Source organism: Oncorhynchus nerka, linkage group LG21 (genome assembly GCF_034236695.1).
Source record: "Oncorhynchus nerka isolate Pitt River linkage group LG21, Oner_Uvic_2.0, whole genome shotgun sequence".
Taxonomy (NCBI): Eukaryota; Metazoa; Chordata; class Actinopteri; order Salmoniformes; family Salmonidae; genus Oncorhynchus; species Oncorhynchus nerka.
In genome coordinates, this window is record NC_088416.1 from 11095826 (window position 1) to 11116782 (window position 20957).

The 20957-nt window shown below is 40.5% G+C and overlaps 1 protein-coding gene across 3 annotated transcripts in view; it reads left to right on the forward strand.

The window, feature by feature from the left end:
• Positions 1-17247, forward strand: part of LOC115103894 (homeobox protein OTX1 B-like) — a 44852-nt gene extending 27605 nt beyond the window's left edge. Inside the window, exons 3-6 of one of the 3 annotated variants that reach the window (XM_029624928.2) lie at positions 7870-7984; positions 13931-14106; positions 14627-14829; positions 15706-17247. In XM_029624928.2, coding sequence (XP_029480788.1) covers positions 14010-14106; positions 14627-14829; positions 15706-16497 — 1092 coding nt within the window. In that variant the 5' untranslated portion in view covers positions 7870-7984; positions 13931-14009 and the 3' untranslated portion in view covers positions 16498-17247. Of the gene's footprint in view, positions 1-7869; positions 7985-11569; positions 11914-13930; positions 14107-14626; positions 14830-15705 lie in introns of those variants that run through there. The other 2 variants (XM_029624927.2, XM_029624930.2) reach the window with 2 other exon arrangements.
• The last annotated feature ends 3710 nt before the right edge of the window (positions 17248-20957 follow it).

Genomic DNA, 20957 nt, shown 5'->3' on the forward strand with positions numbered 1-20957 from the left:
ACCTGGTGGTCACCACCATTGGGAGATTGAAAAAATATGGAATTTCCCAGACTCATCCTAAAGCTGGCCATCCAAAAAAACTAAGCAACAGGGCAATAAGGACCTTGATCAGAGAGGGGACCAATAACCCAATGACCACTCTGACAGAATTACAGAGTTCCTTAGCTGAGAAGGAAAAAGCTTCCAGAAGGATAAGCGTCTCTACAGCACTTTAGTGTAGTGGAGTAGGTCGAGTTCCTTGTTGTCCACATCATCAACGAACTATCATGGTCCAAACACACCAAGACAGTCGTGAAGAGGACACTACAAAATATTTTCCCCCTCAGGAGACTGAAAAGATTTGGCATGTATCCCCAGATCCTCAAAAAGTTATACAGCTGCACCATCGAGAGCTTCCTGACCGGTTGCATCACCACCTGGTATGGTATCTGACTTTAATGTGCTACAGAGAGTAGTGCATACGGTCCAGTACATCACTGGGGCCAAGCTTCCTGCCTTCCAAGACCTAAATAATAGGCAGTATCAGAGGAAAGCCCATAAACTCCAGTCACCCAAGTCATAGACTGTTTTCTCTGCTACTGCACAGCAAGCAGTACCGGAATGCCAAGTCTAGGACCAAAATGCTCCTTAACAACTTCTACCCCCTGAAAAATTAATTAAATGGCCACCGGACTATTTACATTGAACCCCCTCCCAGTTGTTTTGTACACTGCTGCTACTCACTGTTTATTATCTGTGGATAGTCACTTCATCCCTACCTACATGTACAAATAACCTCAACTAACCTGTACCCCCGCACACTGACTCGGTACCGGTACACCCCGTATATAGCATCGTTATTGTTATGTTATTGTGTTACTTTTCATTCTTTTTTACTTTTAGTTTATTTGGTAAATATTTGATTAACTCTTCTTGAACTGCACTGTTGGTTAAGGGCTTGTAAGTAAAAGCATTTCACGGTAAGGTCTACACTTGTTGTATTCGGCCCATGTGACAAAGTTTGATTCGATTTGACTTTACCAATCTGGGTATTATGGCAGAGTGGCCAGACGGAAGCCACTCCTGAGGAAAAGGAACATGACAGCAATCCTGGAGTTTGCAAAAAAGCATGTGAAAGACTGAGATCATAAGGCAAAAGATTATGTGGTCTGATGAGACAAAAATGTATCTCTTTGGCCAGAATGCAAAGCGCTATGTCTGGAGAAAACAAGGCACAGCTCATCTGCCATTTAACACCATCCCTATCGTGAAGCATGGGGGTGGCAGCATCACGCTATGGGGATGCTTTTCAGCAGCAGAGACTGGGAGACTGGTAAGGATAGAGGGAACAATGAATGGGGCCAAATACAGGCAAATCTTTGATGCGAACCTGCTTCAAAGTGCAAAAGACCTTAGACTGTTAGACTTTGGCAAAGATTTACTTTCCAACAGGACAATGACCCCAAGCATACATCCAAAGCAACACTGGAATGACTTCAGAACGAGAATGTGAAAGTTGTTGAATAGCCCAGCCAAAGCCCAGACTTAAATCCCCATTGAAAATATATGTAAAGACTTGAAGATTGCTGTTCACCACCGCTCCACATCTAAGTTAACAGATTGACTCAGGGGTGTAAATACTTATGTAAATGAGATATTTCTGTATTTCATTTTCAATACATTTGCAAAAAATCCCAAAACATGTTTTCACTTTCTCATTATAGGGTATTGTGTGTAGAAGAAAAATATATATATTTAATCCATTTTTAATTCAGGCTGTAACACAACAAAATGTGGAATAAGTCAAAGGGTATGAATATTTTCTGAAGGCACTGTATTTTCCCCCTTGGAGTAGAAAAGCAGTTAGAAAATCAATTGAAGTTCATTCCAGTTCCACAACAACAACAAAAAGCAGAGTCATCACGCAAAGTGGTTAATTAAATGAGCTTTCTTCTCTTTCCTGTTAACAGAAAGTGTGATCAATTTCTCCTCTCGTCTATTACTATTGGTAATCCCTACCCAAATTGCCCCCCATTGCAGTTTGTGTATCAGCTATTTGCAGTGGATTAATGCGAGTCACTGGTGGCAAGTGTTCAAATCAATGTTTATTAATGGTTTCTTTAAGTGTTTAAAGATTAAGTCATTAACATATTGATGAACTTTTCCCAAGTTGCCCAGGGAGAAAAGAGCTTGTAGTGGAGAGGCTGAACTGAAGCCAGTTTCAACACTGAGGTGGAGAGTCAATGTTTAGTACTCTGGATTTGCGCAGTAGTTTCTGGGGCGTTTCTTAAATAATGCTTGTGCCTGTAATATCATTATTGCTGACTTTGAATAATGTTATCATGCAGTAGTAAATGTAGCATCTGGGTTAGACTCCAGTCTTTGTGGATAATGTGTAGCTCTTAGACTACATATGTATCTATTTGTAAGAAAGTTATGTAGGGCTTTTGTCCATCTCCCTGTAACGTCTTCCAATTTGTGTTATATCCCTGTTACGTTGAATCAACGTCTCTTATGTACATTTTACACCAGTGACAATGTCTGCCCTCTCTACAATAGGGAGACGGGTACAGTCAGTCACTCCACGCAGATTGATTTTGCCATTCGGCGACGACCCGCAACAACCCTTTGGCTCGCCATGGTAATTCCTTCTGATAAGGTACCCGATCCATAAGAAATCAATTGTAATTAGTTTGGGGGGGGGGGGGGGGGGCTTGGCTTAGGGGACTCTGCGCTCTCTCTTGTTTTTTTCTCTTTCAGCGTACTTGTTTATTATTCTGCCGCCAGTCATCTGCACACCTGATATCAGTTAATCTCCTGATTATTAAGTGAGGATTATTGATGGAAGGGGGAACAGCTGTATTTTGTTCTGCACTCCTATCAAGGACATGAGGTTCTAGATCTATCTGTCCTCTGAATAGCTTTGCTTGGTTACTCAGTGCTGCTCCTGTCAGAACCACATTGTGTGTGTGTGTGTGTGTGTGCCCTGTGTGTGTGTGTGCCCTGTGTGTGTGTGTGTGTGTGTGTGTGTGTGTGTGTGTGTGTGCCCTGTGTGTGCCCTGTGTGTGTGTGTGTGAGACCCCCTTGTTGGGACTGACGGCTAGCTGTCAGACTGACAAACGTTAGCGTAGTCAAAGGGAGGTGAAGGTGAGACCGACTCTGCAAGGTGACAGCAAACAAACAGTGAGGTGTCGAAAGTTTGCCAAATGAAGTCATCAACGTACTACTAAGGCTACTATTCTCACTACGAGATATGAAGGAGAGTCTGAGTGGCGGGGTGGCGGAAGAGAATTCTACTTTTCAATTCACATTTACATCCCTGCCTTACCTTTCCTTGTGGCAGGCAACCCGACATTCTTGGTCCGCAGCTCAAATTGACTGTAAACATCACAGTAGCCTTAGCCAGTAAGCACAAACTATTCAAACTTTTCTTCTAAAACATATTACACTCTTGAATAATGCAACAATTCACTAGCATGTGTGTGCAGACAATTAAAGGGTTTATTTTCATATCTGTAGGCTACACTCATTACGTTTGAGCTTCAAGACAGTAACACAGCTACTATGACAGCATGTCTTCATCGAGTAACGTTAGCCTATCAAGAATTTACGACGAGCCCTCTCATACAAATGTAAAAGGACAGTAGGCCTACCGTACAACATTACAACAGACCAGGCGTCATTGTTATCAATGCGATGCAAATCATTACATGTGGTACAAGCAAATTGCGACTGAAAACGTGGGTTTATGTGAATTCACCCCAACAAGCTGTTTTATATGGAAGCCCGAAACCGCCACCCCAAAAAATGTAATACAATTTCCCTCATGATTTGTCAACATGCACAATTAGTCTGTGCTTCAGTCTGATCAACTGTAGCCTACTGATAACAACCACAGCTGCAGGTAGCTAAGAGAAGCCTGTGCGCTCTGATCCCATCTGGGCCAAGGAGAAACATAGCGTCATGTTTTTAATAGCTTAAGCTATTTACTTAGAGCCTATTTATTTGTGTTCTGAGAAAATGTGATCAAATGTAGTTTTTTTTTTTGTATTCACACTTCAGGGGGCTTGGCTGCCTTGGCCTTTTTAATCCAAAATGTATTGACTGGAATGAATCAATCAACCCAATAGTGATGTCATAATGTATGAGTATCTTTTCAATTACAGACGCAAAGGTCTATACCCTGCAACCCTGCATACAGCGAACTCAGCCCAGTTCGTTTTCATGTTCGTTTTGGGCCAATCGCAGTTGTTCTCTTAGTCTGTGTGAAGGGTTTTAATGTTTTCATCCTCCCTATGGGGCAGGAGTTTTCCCAGGGATTATTATAATATTTTTTTAAACCATATGTAGCCCGTATAAAACCCACTAAAAAAAAAGTATGTTTTTTTACTGCTGATTTATAACAACGTCATACGCAACAAATAGGGTCCGGAGTTGGTTAGGTTAGCCTACTACCAGATTAGGAAAAACTCTAAGCCCCAGGAAAACAATCCCCCACCCCCCCAACCACTCTGGGACCAGTGGTGCCACCTCTGAAATCATCACACAATGTTACAAAGGAAGAAGACAAAACATACTTGTATGATCTGCATTTGACATGTTTTTGGTGGTAGGGATGGGCTTCCATAGTTTTACGTGGCTCAGTGCAGCCAGCAGCTACTGCAACAATTCCAGAACGTAACAGGCTATCACTGCAATTTCAGGTAAAAACTCAATTAAAACAAGTCTAAAATATTATGAAAATGTCTATACATTTCAGCCGTTTCAAAAACATTGCACTGCTAGTACCATTCATACTGTGGGCTCAACAAGACAATAATGTTTACACTGCCCTGCTTCAAGGGGGGGGGGGCAACTGTCTGTCGAGTGTCGTACACTACACCCGGATGTAGCGGCTGAGACTTGGCAAGTATGCACGTTTTCATTTGAGTAATATGTGTAGCCACCATATTGACCCTTCACCTCAAAAAGGCGAAGTGGATCTGTGGTGATTCCCTGCAACAATGCACTGCTACCTGATTTCTCTAGCCATTTTTTCGAGGTTTTGGTTCATGCTCGGGGTCTCCGTATTTGAAAGTTGACGCTCCTGCTCTTAAAGGGGAGATTCATGCACAGACTACTGCCTCCTTTTGTAGTCCGTCTCGGGTTTTGTATGATACGTTTTTTATTTTTATATATATATATTTTTTTTATACATTCAAAATCAATATGTAATCCTGTGCAGGGGCTTATCCCCTGCACTAGGCCATTTGTGAGGCTCTTTGAGCTTTGTTACAGGTCTTCTGGCGGCTCTATGCCACAGATTGATTAGGTGCAGTGCCAGAATCCTATCAAATGGCCAGCTCTGATGATGGTGCACACTCTTTCAGGGCCTCTAGTTGACTGGAACTGGAGATAAGGCTGGATGGCAATTCCCTTCCCTCCTGCTGCACTCTGGGTAGAGAAAAAAAGAAAAAGAAAAATCATGTTAGTTTTATGTTGTAAGTAGGAAGTTGTTATTTGCTCCTGTGCTCCAATTGCACTTTTGTAGCTATTTTCACTATTTGGAAATAATCGTGTGTTGCATAGTGCATCTCTCCTTTGCCTTACTTTCAAAGCACTTTAACCCTCACAAATATGCACTAGTCTCTGATCTTGCCAGTTCTTTGTTAACCAAGTAACCCTGTGGTTAAAAGTGAATCATTTTCAGCAGCTCATTGTATATCGATGAGGCAAATCCACTTCAACTCAAAAGTAGGCCATTCTAACGGCATTTGAATGACCTGAAAAGAGGAGAAATAGATTGGGCTGGTAAGAACTCTACAGGTAATTTGTTACCACGGTTAACTCCTCCCTTGCCGGTGTGGCGTCATACATTTGATTATCCTGTTTCCCAAATGATTTAGGCTCATCCGGGGGAAAAGTAAAAAAACACTGAATTACGAGTTTGATTCCTAAAACCATCATGATTGGCGTAAAATGTGTCATTTTAGGTTTGGTAAACAAGCACCCCGAGTCTCTCTTCCCTCAAGCTGCTGAGAAATGCAGCGTCGCCTTCAGTATATTCTCCTCCTCTTCTTTTCTGTGCATAGGGAGGGTCACGGGGAACTGAACCTGTGCATTCTTGTGTGGCTTGCCAACGCTCACATGGTTACCACTGGTGCGCATTGTTAGGGATATCTGAATGAGCACTGGCCATGCAAGTTTTAACGTGATTGCCCGGGGGCAGTAGAGTGAAAGAGAGGAGGAACAGAGTGAGGGATACAGGGGGGGGGGGGGGGGGGGGGGGCCTAATCCTAAAAGGATTGAAAGTTGCCTTACTCTTTGCTCAGGGTTCCCCCCCCCCCAACCACCCCCTCACTCACTCTGTTTTGGGGGGGATTGCGATGGGGGTGTATGCATGGTGGTTTGAGTTGGTTGGGTGACTGTGGGCTGTGGGATCTTTAAGCCGGTGTCTGATTTCTCCCTCCTGCTCCTCATTTGTTCTGCCGTGCCTCTCATCATTCCTCCTCATTGTTTACCTTCCTAATGAGAGGGGCGGGAAGGCCCGATCCTGTGACAGACAGCTACATGCTCCCCTCTGCTCTCTCTCTCTCTCTCTCTCTCTCTCTCTCTCTCCCCCTCTCTCTCTCTCCCCTCTCTCTCTCCCTCTCTCTCTCTCTGCTCTCCACCTCTCTCTAGCTCTGCTCACTCTCTCTCTCTCTCTCCCTCTCTCTCTTTCTCTCTCTCTCTCTGCTCTCTACCTCTCTCTAGCTCTGCTCCCCCTCTCTCTCTCTCTCTCTCTCTCTCCACCTCTCTCTAGCTCTGCTCCCCCTCTCTCTCTCTCTCTCTCTCTCTCTCTCTCTCTCTCTCTCTCTCTCTCTCTGCTCTCTCTCTCTCTGCTCTCTACCTCTCTCTAGCTCTGCTCACTCTCTGTATCTCTGCTATCTCTCTTTGCTCTCTCTCCCTCTCTGCTCCCCTCTCTCTCTCTCTCTCTCTCTCTCTCTCTCTCTCTCTCTCTCTCTCTTCCTTTTCTGTCTCTCTCATTGTCCATGTATGAATATTTTTCACTGCTATGTTCATGACACGTCATGAATTATGACTTTCTTTCTAGTCCTGTTTATTCATGTGAGCTGTAAGTTGCAATGTAACCTAGTATTTGCACTCGCTTCGGAAATTGACGTCATGCCAATACTACAAATAGGGGCCTATGAAAATGAAGTGAACGTACATTTTTTAAGAAGATAAATTGCACAATGTTCAATATATGAAGTCCATTTTTAAGAGGTGTTAAAAATAGGTATGACATGTTGCACTCTCAATTCTTTATGGAAGCACTACTGTTTCACCAACACCAACTTTAGTAATGGTGTCTTCAAGACTCACATTTAAATGTAAGTTATGTATGTCACATCAGGGACGTCATGCCCATTTATCCATTTGTGTGCAGAAAGAAATAGACGGCTATTGTTTCTTTCACTCAAAAATATCACATTTGTCCATCTTTTAAATAATATGAGGTGTACGGAGCATACTAACTGCTAGCCTGAGTGCCAGTCTGTTGAGTTTTGGTCATTCTCTAGGCTAGGCAATGATACAATGTTGTTGAATGCAGAAAGTGCTGGGCACCCTGGCTAAGTGACTATACCCTTGACTCCCCCATTAAGTGCCAGTGTGGGACAAAGAGAAACTGAGTGCCAGGGCAGTAGACAAGCCTTCCGTGATAAGTACATGGTCCTCAAAATGTATATCCTTCTGACTGTGTTATTCAGATCACATTACATTTGTTTTTGTTTTTATCAACCACCTACTGTATGGGAAAACTGTACTTCAACTGCCTTGGGGACAAATTTGGAATGCATATGATACTATATGCTACTGTTACCTGCTACTGTTACCTTTGATTGTAGGCCAGCAGTTTTTTTTTTGCAGGGACAGTGAGTATGCTAGCTACCTGTCAACCCATCTGACCTCCCAGTGCCCTGTTGAAGGCTGGCGTGCCTAGGACTACATGATGCTCGTGTCTCCATTGTGAGGAGGACACCAGGTGATATTTCAGACTGGGAAACTAGCTCTATATGAAACAGTACAGTACATGCCTATTCTGCGTGTTTACATCATTTACAGCACAGTATCAAGCTGCAGAGTATCACAACACATCACACTCACTCACCCTATTGGCCATGTGATCTCTAAGCACTTGTGGAGCTATTGCATAGCCTAATAGGCCTGTTTCTTATGATTGATAATAAATCATGTAAGATGGTTAATGGAAAGGATGCAACAATGATCTATTAGTCAAAGGAGTCAGTTGATGAGCAGAGAGATTAAAATTTAAAACAGAAATGCATCACAAATATGTTTTAAAGTCTCCCGACTCCCTTTAATAATGATTGTATAGTCCCTGCTGTAAATATGACGTAGCAATTGACTTTACCGTAAACAAGATTTTGTTTTGTTTATTTCATGTGGTTTCATAATTCCGCATGTTATTGCGATAGTAATACGTGTGGGATTTAATGACCTACTTTCACTTATGGTATAGGCCTACAATTTAGAGGATCAGACTAGGTTACTCTAAAACAAAATGGCTAACATCTTAATAACAATGCATTCATCATTTTTATATTTTAAAAATAATACAATTTACTTTAATATTGATATGCATTTGAAGCTAAACTGATATGGGATTGTTTTATGCATGATTAGGATTCCAGCATGGATAAATGTTCCTATGATTTTTTTTGCATCAAATGGTTTAAGTGTTTACATAGCCTGGATTTATTTCCACTAATTCCTTAAATAGAGCCGAGATTTGAATTTCATGATTAGAATGTTCTTTTTTTAAATCAGAAGATTATTCACATGGGTTACTATTTCACAACACAATTTCATCTATAATAATGTGTGGATGGAACGGAATGCAATTAGCACCAGTCTTACTCATACGTATTATCATGTGAATATTATTATTCGAAAAAACGTTTTGACTTCTGTGGTCGGATCTAATTCAGTTTCAGCTCCGTCAAAGAAATGGCACGGCTCCATGTACGTCAACAATATAGTAATTTAATCTGCATGGGAGTTTTCATTGTAGTAGACCTATACTCCATTGACTAATGTAGTGGAAATCTCTCAATTGAACGTTTTTACAGTCGTAGCCTATAGGCTACACCTCGGTGAAAGAATGTTTGAAATAGTTTGAATGTTTGAAATAGAAAAAATATAGCCTATTTATAACTTGCCTATAGGCTATTTCGTTATGAATGGCATATGTTATTTATTGAAAATAGTTCTCACCATTATTTTGACACTTGCAGTTAAACCTGCTGTTATAGAAGTCTTTAAAATACAATATCGAGCCTCAAAACTAAAATTCCACATATGTGCATGACAAAACCGTGATCATTTGATTACTGCCTCCATCCAGAGTTCCGCATTAAGGTGCGCACCTTACCTCTGTGTATTTCCACCATTGCGTAATGCTTCCCTTTTACGCTTGTATCCAAAAAAGAAAAAAAAGCCACTCAATCCTTGACACCGACTATAAACCCATAGATAAAAAAAAAAATTGTTCAAAACGAAGTGCTGGTCTTTTTGCGTAGTGCTATAGCTGTAGCATACATGCCATAGATATCTTTCTGGGAGAACGGATAGCCTCCCTGGGTATTGCAGATGTGCAAGCTTTGAAGTCTGTCGCTATTACCACGCATGCAGGTGTTGATCATGGGTGAATTTTGCAAAGCCCCGTCCACAGCCACAGTTCTTTTTTAAGTTTTTTTTTTTTTTTACAAAAGTAGGGGGAGAGAATACCGACTCCGTGTGCTCATGCTTTCTGACAACTTGGGGGGATTTTATGCATCATCGTTTTAATAAGCACCGACAACATACACGACCTTCTCCAATCCTGCCAGCTAAAGAGACAAACCTACACCCCCACCCCTTGAGTTGCCCTGATCCCTGGTTTTACGGGTTTAGCATTAAGACAATTTTACTGCAATTTGGGATTAGGTCCAATACTCTTTTAACAATGGCATTTTGCTATTTGATATCTTGATACTTGTGTGCGATCGATCACATTGGCTTTGACAGGTCTAGGCCTATATGTTGGGCGCTTGAGTCATACAATAGTTGGAGCAAACGTGTGAGATTTAGCCGAGAAATATCGCTTTTGTATTTTTCTCTGGCCATTGTAATATGCATTGGGCCTGTGTGGCCCTGACAAAAACGTAATTGACTTTGCCTATTGGAATTTACCTTGAATTAATAATATTAGCCTTATTTCGTTCAATGCCAAAGCCTACCACATACAATGCCACCTATGATTTTGTGTGAATAAATGTAAAGTGTAAAGTGTAAAGTGCAAACCTGTTGTCATTCGAAACGCTCTTTGATTTTCCTCCAACCAAAAACAGTTTGTATTTAAGCGCTGTTACATCCTTGTTTCGATTACGCCATTCTAAAGATCAAAAGAGGATGTTAAAAAATGCCTTCGTTTGATATCACATTTAGTTAACTTATGTTCATGACAGTCTTTTGATTATTTGCTCGTGATTTATTATTGCAGCTCCGGCTAAAATTAGAGTTAATTTTAATAGGAACTCGACAAAGCACCAGCCGAGGCGCTAGCAGTGGAGACAGACGCCTCATGACGGTCTCAACAATTAATCCCGAATATAAATATAATTTGTATTTTCCATTCTTTATGCACATTTATATATTGAAAAATGTTTTTTTTAATGTTTTTATTTTAGGTTATATAGCATATAGAATGGTCGATTCCACCTCCAGTTTAATTCATATAAAACTTTATTTGAGAGGAGACCCTCGTTTGGATGAACTGCCCCATTATTCTGAAATGGAAATCCAAGTGAGGATTATCTCATTCATTAATATTCATGAAAATATATTACACGGTTAAATCAGAGCCTCTTTACCACTTTTGGAAAGTATTCCGCTGCTATGGAAAAAAATGCTCCAATTTGTATAAACGATGGTGTTGTTCACAAACAATTACAGCCAAAACGAGAACGTTGAAAGGTGATTTTCTCTGAAGACGCACACACAGGGTCCAAAATGCATTACTACCGAGGGCAGGCTGGTTTTCTTGTTATTTTAATCAATCACATAGGCTACACTAAAGCTATATTACGTTTTAAGATATTACATTTTATTTTAGGTAATCTAATTTAGTTACTTAGTTCGCATTTTTTCATGTAGGCCTTGTTCCCAACTCACTTTTCAACTCATCCCTTTTGATGGGAAAATTGTTAATTCATAGGTTTGTTTTTTTCATGAAATATACACTGAGACCTGTTTAAATGTCCCTTTTACGGTAGCCTACACTTTGTTTTTATGCAAACGCAAAATATACGAGATGCAAATGAAATTAAGAACGACGTGGGCCTACATCTAAGTAGAGCATTCAATGTAATGTCGTTTTTTATTCAGTATAACTTTTTCCAATTGTGGGCTCTCACGTGGTATAGATTTATTTAACCATTTGAAGGGGAGGGGTTTTCTTAACAACCCTCGCAATTGACTGGTTACCGCTGTTGCCTGTAAGGCCGCACGGGCGCTTGGATTGGACGAAGTGGGCGGTTCTGCATGTGTCTTTCGTTCATAGAAGGGCAGGGTAGGCAGAAGGTGATCAATCTCCATCCGTCAACATTGGCAATCACCTTACCACTGTGCAAGACGCACAAGATAATGCGATTGATTTGATTTTTATAATATTTTTTCCAATTGTGAAATTTTCCTCTGACGCACCGCTGGGGTTCGGATTGGAAAAACAGCGTTGGTTGACGTAAACTCCTTATTTGCAGTTTGCGTATTTCTCCTCCAATTGTGTGCGCACCTTCTTACGGTTGTCTCGCTTTCAAGAACATTTTCTCCATGTGGATATTTTTGATGTACCGGATCTTCTTGGTTTGACTACAAATAAAGCAAATAAGGAAACAGGATCCCAAACGCAAGGTGAGTGGTAAATGCAAAGTTTTCGTTGTCTTATATAGGCCTATGTAGTCCGTTTAGGCTACTTCCTTCTGGGTTATTCGTCATTTTGATGGAATGATTTATACAATTGAGCCTACTGTAAGCTATTCGCATTCTTCGAAAACGATATATTTGTATTTGATAAGACTACGAAGTTTGCATTTGGGTGCAATTTGCGTTGGCTACGGTTGTGCGCTCATTGATAATGGTCATTGTACATGGTCATTGTAAACAATCACGCTCGTCAGGGGGAAGCTATTAATAATTACCTGACACTAAACTCCCAATTGGAAATGTAGTTTTTATGGTCAATTAATATTATAAATACTACTTCTGGTTTGGTTGTGCACTTATTATCTGAATGGAAAAACTCTGAGGCCTGACAAGACAAATGTAATGTATATCTTTGAGGTGTTGTTAATTTATTTTGCTCGTAAGACCTTTTCTCATAATGGTATCCCTGGAGCTCTCATCTGAATCGCAATAGAGTTCATTTGCACAGAGTTTTTCGCCATTTACATTTGCTTAAACTCCTTCCTGCGGTTATGGAAATAGAGTGAAGTATTTACGCCTCAATACAAATCCATCAGCTGGTCCGTGTCCACAGCATGGACCCAAGTAGGTATATTTAGGGACCAAAGACATTATAGCCAATGAAGTTAAACATTTTTTTTAAACGATTTCTTTCAACCTTTACATTAAGGCACCCCCGTCCAATTACTGAAATGCATCTACATATGATATCATATATGCCATCAGGCCTGTTGGTTTGATGTCAAATGTGTATTTGAATATTTTTATAACTTGATAGGCTTGGAGCATATTTCAATCGGATAGATATTCTTATTGTCAGGATATAACCATGTAATAACACCGAAAACAACTATTAAAATGCAGAATGTGTGTTATTTTTGTATATATAAAAAAAAATCTAAAATTAAAAACAAGACATTTGATAATGTGTCACATCTAGTCTCTGCTGAAAGAGAATGTTCCATTAAAGGCAACCCTGTGGAACACACTCCAGAAGATGTGGATATTATATAGGCCTAGAATATGTATTTGTAAAATATAATGTCATGCAATATTTTGACAAGCAGCCGACTCCATTTTCGTTTCAACATTAAACTTTGGTCCATTTGTTATTTTACGCAGGGTAGCATGTCGGCCCTGTTATATAGCCTATAGGCCTAGACAAACTACGTATGAAATAGTCTAATAAATTGGGCTGATTTTGCCATAACATGGCCTACATTAACAGTGAAATGGATTATAAGGCTGTTTATGTGAAGCTTGTGCGTGTACTTGTATTTTATGCAGGCTGTTATGACACTTTACCTATTTGTGTGCCCAATTATCTGGATCCAAATGCATGCTTTATTTTATTGATCAAAGTCATTAATCTTATATTGCAGGCCTCTCCATGCACCGAAAATGTGCGTAATGGGAAATGTACTGTTTTTAACGGTGAACGCATTGATCAAAACAAGGACTTAGAGGTTGTTTATAAGAAGTCATGCGTCAAAAGGAATTAATACACGACTGGCGACAGATTTCATCCGTAATTATTTCTTTACTGTAGTGATGGATGACTACAACCTGAGTTTATAATTGGATATCGTTTAGCCACGTTAACGCGTCATGTCATACTTTGTTGGAAACCTTTGTAAACGGCTAATCTTTGGATTTTTGGAGAGGGAATCGGGTTTTTGATTCACTTTTTTTGATACGACTCGCGTAAAAGTTGGAAGTCTCAATCAAAAAGTCCTATAGGCAACTCGAATATAGCAACGTTTTGAAATTGGAAATATAAGTTGGCTTTGATATTGTTTCAGTCTATTTCCAATTGAATTAACCATCATTTAAATATAAGGCCATTTCAATTATTATAATCAAATGTAGTTTGCTGAGTTTCTCTTTGTAGGCTACTAAATATAAATGAGTAACCAACAGAAATATATATTTTCACATTTTACTCACAATGAGTTTTCCATTGCAGGATTTCATCAAGGGACTGCAACATCGGGGGAAACGAACATTTCCGCACGGACTTTGGTTTCCCCGTGTCCGTTTCTAGCATGATGTCATACCTCAAACAGGCCCCGTACGGCATGAACGGAATGGGGCTCAGCGGTACGGCCATGGACCTACTGCACCCATCAGTGGGGTATCCAGGTAAAACGCCCCCCAAACACTTCACACTAACTGTGCCAAATCCGAATCACCTGTGAAGTTATATTGGACAGTTATCTGTTGCTCATCATGAACAAATATAGGACCAGTTAGCACACACTGCTCTCCCGCAATTACATTCCATGTGCATCTGGAGAATGACACTTCCAATATGCACGGAAAAGCATAATTAAGCACAAGTTATTGTCAGTCTATAGGATGGTATGATTTAATAACAAGACTATTTTCCGTTTCCACATGTTACGTGACTAAGTAACTTTAGACCTAGTGTGATGACGGTGAAGGTCTATTGTAGTGCAGAAGATTATGTGATTTAAAACGGTTAAATATATATATATATATCATTCGTAGGTTAATTTCGTTTTGAAGAAACACTTGACTTTGATTTTGAAGCTAGCTACTTCAGAAATATATGAACATTTTGAGATGGAAGCTTTGAATACTTATATTGAACCTCGTTTGTGTTGATGAACAATGTTTTTTCATTTCGTTTCATTATCAGATCGAAATGGCTTCGAAGAGTTTCCATTGACAGGTTTCTATTCCATTTCAGCGCATCCGAGGAAACAGCGGAGAGAGAGGACAACTTTTACTCGCACTCAGCTGGACATTCTGGAGTCCCTTTTCGGCAAGACGCGCTACCCAGACATTTTCATGCGGGAAGAAGTCGCACTGAAAATCAATTTGCCTGAGTCTAGAGTCCAGGTTTGTGCAGAATTGCAATGATATAGTTACTACTGTACTGTAGCCTACTATTGTTTGTGTGAACTTGTTTGCCATTTGTGGGAACTTGCTGAACTTCCAGTGCAAAACTGCAGCGACCAGGACAAGGCCTATTACTGCACATTTCAATCAAAACGTTACCTTTTATTTTGGATTTGAATGAGTTTCAACACAGTTAAGTATTTATTTGGGCTAAATGTTATGTATCCTACACTGCAATTCAGCTTTTATCTGCAATTGCATACTACAGGAATAAACAATATGCATAATCTGTTATCATAACTGGCTCTGATAGTTCAACAAATACATACAATTCCATGTTTTCAAATATCATTTATGTTCAGCTCTCACATAAGGGCCATCTTTAGAAGTTATGAGACCCCTTTTGAAATGGGCGTGACACGCCTTTATGTAACCAGCTTTTGTACCCCTCTCACAGGCTTACTGCAATTATGGCAGCTTCCTCTCGAGTTTCACAGATTTAGCTGAGAAATGTGCACAGTATGCAGGGTAGGCAGCCAAGCCTGTGCAGAGGTAGCCTGCAAGTGGAACACTGACTGCACAACAGTTTCATGTCATTTCCAAGTGTTTGTGATGCCTAAAATGAGAGAGGAGAATCAGTGAATAAAGAATAATGGTGCTTTGTTGACCCACAAGAAGATATTAACGATTGGTTGATAAAGTTGATATTAGTTATGCCTTTGCGATTGTACAAATTGTACAAGTTACAAGTTGCATTCAATATTCTCAAATGGAAATAGATTTTCAGTTTGTTGTAATCAATCAATGTTTTGCAAATGTGTTTGGCCGGATGACAGACAGCATTTTAAAGTCGACCCCTTGCCTCTTGTTGTGCAGGTATGGTTCAAGAACAGGAGAGCCAAGTGCCGTCAGCAGGCCCAGAGTGGAAACAATGCTAAAGTCCGGCCTGCCAAGAAGAAGTCCTCTCCAACCAGGGAGAGCACAGGCTCAGAGAGCAGTGGTCAGTTCACCCCTCCGGCAGTGACCAGCACCGGCTCCTCTTCCTCTTCCTCTGCCTCGTCCGGTGGCTCTCATCCCTCCGGCCATGGAGGCCAAGGCCTGAGCAGCACTTCTACCTCCGTCACCGCCCCAGTGTCCTCCATCTGGAGCCCTGCGCCCATCTCCCCGGCCCCCGCACCACCCCCTGTCCCCGACCCCACTCCCCCCACCAATGCCTCCTGCATGCAGAGGTCTGTGTCAGGTACTGGAGGCACGTCCTCCTACCCGGTGTCCTACAGCCAGACAGCGGCGTCCTATGGGCAGGGCTACCCCGCCCCGGCGTCAACGGGCTCCTACTTCGGAGGGGTGGAATGCAGCTCGTACCTGGCCCCCATGCACTCTCACCACCACCCCCACCATACGCACCAGCTCAGCCCCATGACGGGCTCCTCTATGTCTGGCCATCCACACCACCACATAGGGCAGACCTCAGGGCACCACCACCATCACCACCCCCACCACCACCAGGCCTACAGCGGGGCCGGCCTGGCCTTCAACTCCTCAGACTGTCTGGATTACAAAGAACAAACGGCCGCGGCCGCAGCCTCTTCATGGAAACTCAACTTCAACACCACCGACTGCTTGGACTACAAAGACCAGGCTTCCTCCTGGCGTTTCCAAGTCTTGTGACTTTTTTTTTACTCCTTTCAAATAAGTATTTTTGTTTCGTTTTTTTTGTTGAAGAGCTTTTTTCTTCAAAGCATTAATAATAGTAGAGACAATTATAAAGCATTTTTTAAGTTAATGTTTGGAAAAATCAAGTAGCTCACAGATGAAAAAGCCTGTAAGGGTGGCATCTTCTTTGACCATTTCATGAATCAACTTTAGAACATGCTTGAATTGGACCCCCTCACCCGTACTTTGGAACATCAAGGAATATTTTTCTACACGTGAACTCTGAAAATTGCCCTCCAACAAGTTTAAAGTATGTAGTTTATCCCTTTGAGTTAGAATTGTTTTTTTCAGGATGGAGCAAGAGCTCTGTGTTATGGATTTTCCATAAATATTCCCAAGAACGACCAATTGAGGGCGAACCTTTTGTCACAAAATTTGTTTTATGGAAAAATATGATATTTTATGCTCATGTATTTGATATAGGCCTACCCATTAGAGACCATTTAAATTGAGAAATTAAGATGCTGCTATTGTTTTCAGTTTTCTGATATTCAAATTTATGTTAATTCCAACTTGAATATTGTTCATTGTCCGAACTGTAGTGTTGTATTTTGGAAGTTTATTTGCAGCACTTGTTTATAAGGTAAAATATTTTGCTATTGTTCTTTACGAAGAAAATGTGAATTAGACACGCAATGTCAGTATTCCAATGAAATAAAAAAATGTACATTCGTGTCTTTATAATAAAGATTCGTTAAAAACATGGTTGGTTTTTCCAATATAAAGAGTGTTCTTATCTGAATTGTAATGGTGCCTAGTGGTGCTTTTTTTGGCAGGTTTAGATTACATTAATTTAAATGCTTAGACGGGCCTCAGAACTATATAACCAAAGAATGAACATATTTTACAAGTAGTATATTGTAAACAAATTTAATTTTTAATTCAAAGGCTAATAATGGACTTGGCCTAAAGATGGTTTAATTTCTTTATCCATGTGCCACTTTACTGCCATTATGAGTAGGGCTCTGTTTTTTTGCGCAATCGTGTGACATGCCTGGATTTGAACATGTATTTAAAAAACTTTCATCAAACTATCCTCTTTTCATGTCAGATATTTCAGCACCATCCTTAGACAAATGCTTTCATTTTTGGGTGTGCTTCTCGTTTCTGCATAACGCTTAAAATACAGGATAACATCTTGCTATGTCATATGATTACGCAGAAACACAGGGCCCTCAATTATGATTTATTTTCATTATCCCTTTGAGAGAAGTTGTTATTTTTAATATGAATGTTGATGAGACTAAATAGCGCAACACATTTTATGATGAACACACGCATTTTTTGACCTCCTGTTCAACCCGTCTCTATTCATGTCAAATCGAAGACAGACGGGTCTATTATTTTTGACTGAACATTCGGTGGAAACAAAATAAAACAGCAAAAAATCTCGTCCTTAGATTATCGCATTTTAAAATAGGCCTACTGCATTGATATAGGTTATTCATTAACAAGTTTGTCTTTTTAAATTGAAGTTGCGGCCTCAAATGGGAATGAAATGGGCCTAAGAATGACAATTGCAATAGGCTATCGGTTCCTATAATTTGTGTTACATAAAGTTACATATTTGTAGAGATCCTTCGTCACAAAATGCATAATAACTTTCAGGTTTTGCGTTTATTTGTTTTGTGGAGTGGAAATGTGGTGTTTTTACCCAAGAGATTTGTAATTGTAATCCACATTAAGATGCCAACTCCATCATGCATCCTCAAATGTATTCGATGTTAACACCCAAAATTATGTTCATGTTTATTTTGGGCTCTGTGATTTAATTTGAAGGGCTGTCAAACGTGTGTGTTTTTGGTTTTACTATCCTTGTTTGGACCGGAAGTCCTCACAAGGATAGTAAAACAAGGAAAATGCAGACAAGTGGGGACATAAAACAAATAGATTTAGGGGTTAAGGGATTGGGGTTAAGGTTAGGGTTAGGTAAAAAAAAGAAAATAGGATTTTGAATGGGAATCAATTGTTTAGTCCCCACAAGGATAGTGAAACAAGTGTGTGTGTGTGGGTGGTGGTGGTGGTGGGGGGAGGGGGGGGGGGGACACACAGAAAACTATGAATGTGTATATATGTAAAACTATGTGGTGCAAATTGTAATATTCCTATACTTGGAAATCACAAGCTTCTTTGCATTTCCACGACCACAATCCCTCCAGTGGCCACCAGCTCAATGAATAAACTTCACAGAGGTTCAATCAAAACAAATTCAGATTAGCAAACATGTATCCTGGCATGCTGAGCATTTTTCTTTGCATGTTGACAGTAATATATAATGTTGTTGATCCAAGACACAAAAAGAGGACAAATCACGATTTTAATTAACAGAAATCCCTGCTCTTGCGCTGTTCCACACCACAGTCGACCAGCTGGACAAACAGGTTTGGGCAAACATGGCGCCCAGGAGAAGTAGCCGACATGACGTGTGTTTGCCTGGCTGTCTCCCGCTGGGCAGTGCCAGTATGCCGCCACCAACCCCCCATTTACCACATTTGCATCCAATGAGGAAGAACTCATCTCCAGGCCATGTTCAAGGAATCATTGCAGTTCATTTTGCCGAGCCGTCCCAAACACCTGTTCTGATGTCCCATCACGACAGCAGCCAACTGCTCCTATGGCAGTGCTGTTCAGATGTGGAAACTTTGACAACAGTGTGGGGACAGCGCTCTGTATTGTCGTTATTGACAAATGGCATTGTCCTACTAGCATCACGTTGTCCTGTTAGATTATCACCGTTTGATGAACAGCAACATTTGCTTTGATGGCATACTAAAAAGTCAAAACATTTATATTACTTAACTGCTTATGATTAGAATTGAAGTCGGCATATAATCTCTGACTATGCTGACCGCCATGGCTTGGGGAATCTACAGGTGGATATACATCGATATGTGGATAGACCTACAATCAATCTACATTTTGAATACATATCAAGTGGCCTATCCTTTCACACGACCAAAAACAACTACAGTGGGCTCCATAATGAGTGCCACCCCTGACCAGCAATGCACAAACAATACTTTTGAAAAAGATATAAACAATATAATTATAGAGATGAACTCAGAATACCAACATGTGAGAAATGCTGTACTTTATTAATGTTTCAATGGAACCAACCAAAATCATACAATTATTTTATACAAAATAAGTTGAATCAAAATCAAGGTTTCATAATTATTGGCACTCCTCATTTAGTACTTAGTGCAACCACCTCTGGCAAGGATAACAGCATAGAGTCTTGTCCTGTAATGTTTGACAAGGTTCAGGAACACATTTGGAGGGATTTTGGACCATTCCTCTATGCAGATCCTCTCCAGATCCTTCACATTCTTGGGTTTGCGCTTATCAACTGCCCTCTTCCACTCAGCCCACAGGTTTTCCATTGGATTGAGGTCCGGCGACTGAGATGGCCATGGCAGAACATTGATTTTGTTGTCACAGAACATTTTCTGTGTGGATCTTGAGGTATGTTTTGGGTCATTGTCTTGTTGGAAAGTTCACCTACGGCAAAGTCCCAGCCTTCTGGCAGAGGCAACCAGATTGTCAGCCAAAATTGCCGGATACTTGGTGGAATTCATTATGCCATCAGTCTTAACCAGTACGTACCCCTGGACCTCTGGAATTAAAGTCTGATGGTGCTTTTTGAAACCTGGTGATCCCAAGACGCCACCAAGGCCTTGCAATTCTTTCACAGTGATTCTTGGGGATTTTGTTGCTTCTCTCACCATCCTCCTCCCTATCCTGGGGGGCAAAATGCATTTGCCTCCTCTACCCGTGAGGTTTTCAACTATTCCATATCTTATGAATTTTTTAATAATTGCCCTGACAGTGCTCAGTGGTATATTCAATCGTTTGTGGCTCTTGTAGCCATTACCAGGTTACATGAATGTCTACGACCATCTGTCTCTTTTGAACTGCCAGTTCTCTTATTTTCTTCGTGGTTTTGGATGACAAAGGGATATTGCATGCATGTTACCTCATTTCTATACCCTAGAGAAACAGGAAGGGGTGTAAATGGCTCAATATAGTTCCTTAAGACTTATATAAACGTAAATGTAAGTGGAATTTAATTCCTATTTTAATTTTGGCAGATGTTTATTTGCAATAATCTTTAAGCGTGCCATTAATTATGAAACCTTCATTTGGAGGACAGTTATTTTGATTTGAATCAATAAATGATTGGTGGGTTCCATTGAAGCATTAATAAAGTACAGTATTTCTCACGTGTTGGTATTTGGAGTTTGTCTCTATAATTATATTGTTCATATTTTTTTAAGTATTGTTTTTGCATTGCCAGTCAGGGTTACCAGTATTTTTGGAGCCCCACTGTAAGTACAGAAAGCGGTTATAAACTTGGATCAATCTAGTTGACATTGCTTTAAAGGGGATATCCTCATCCTCACCCCGTCCTTACC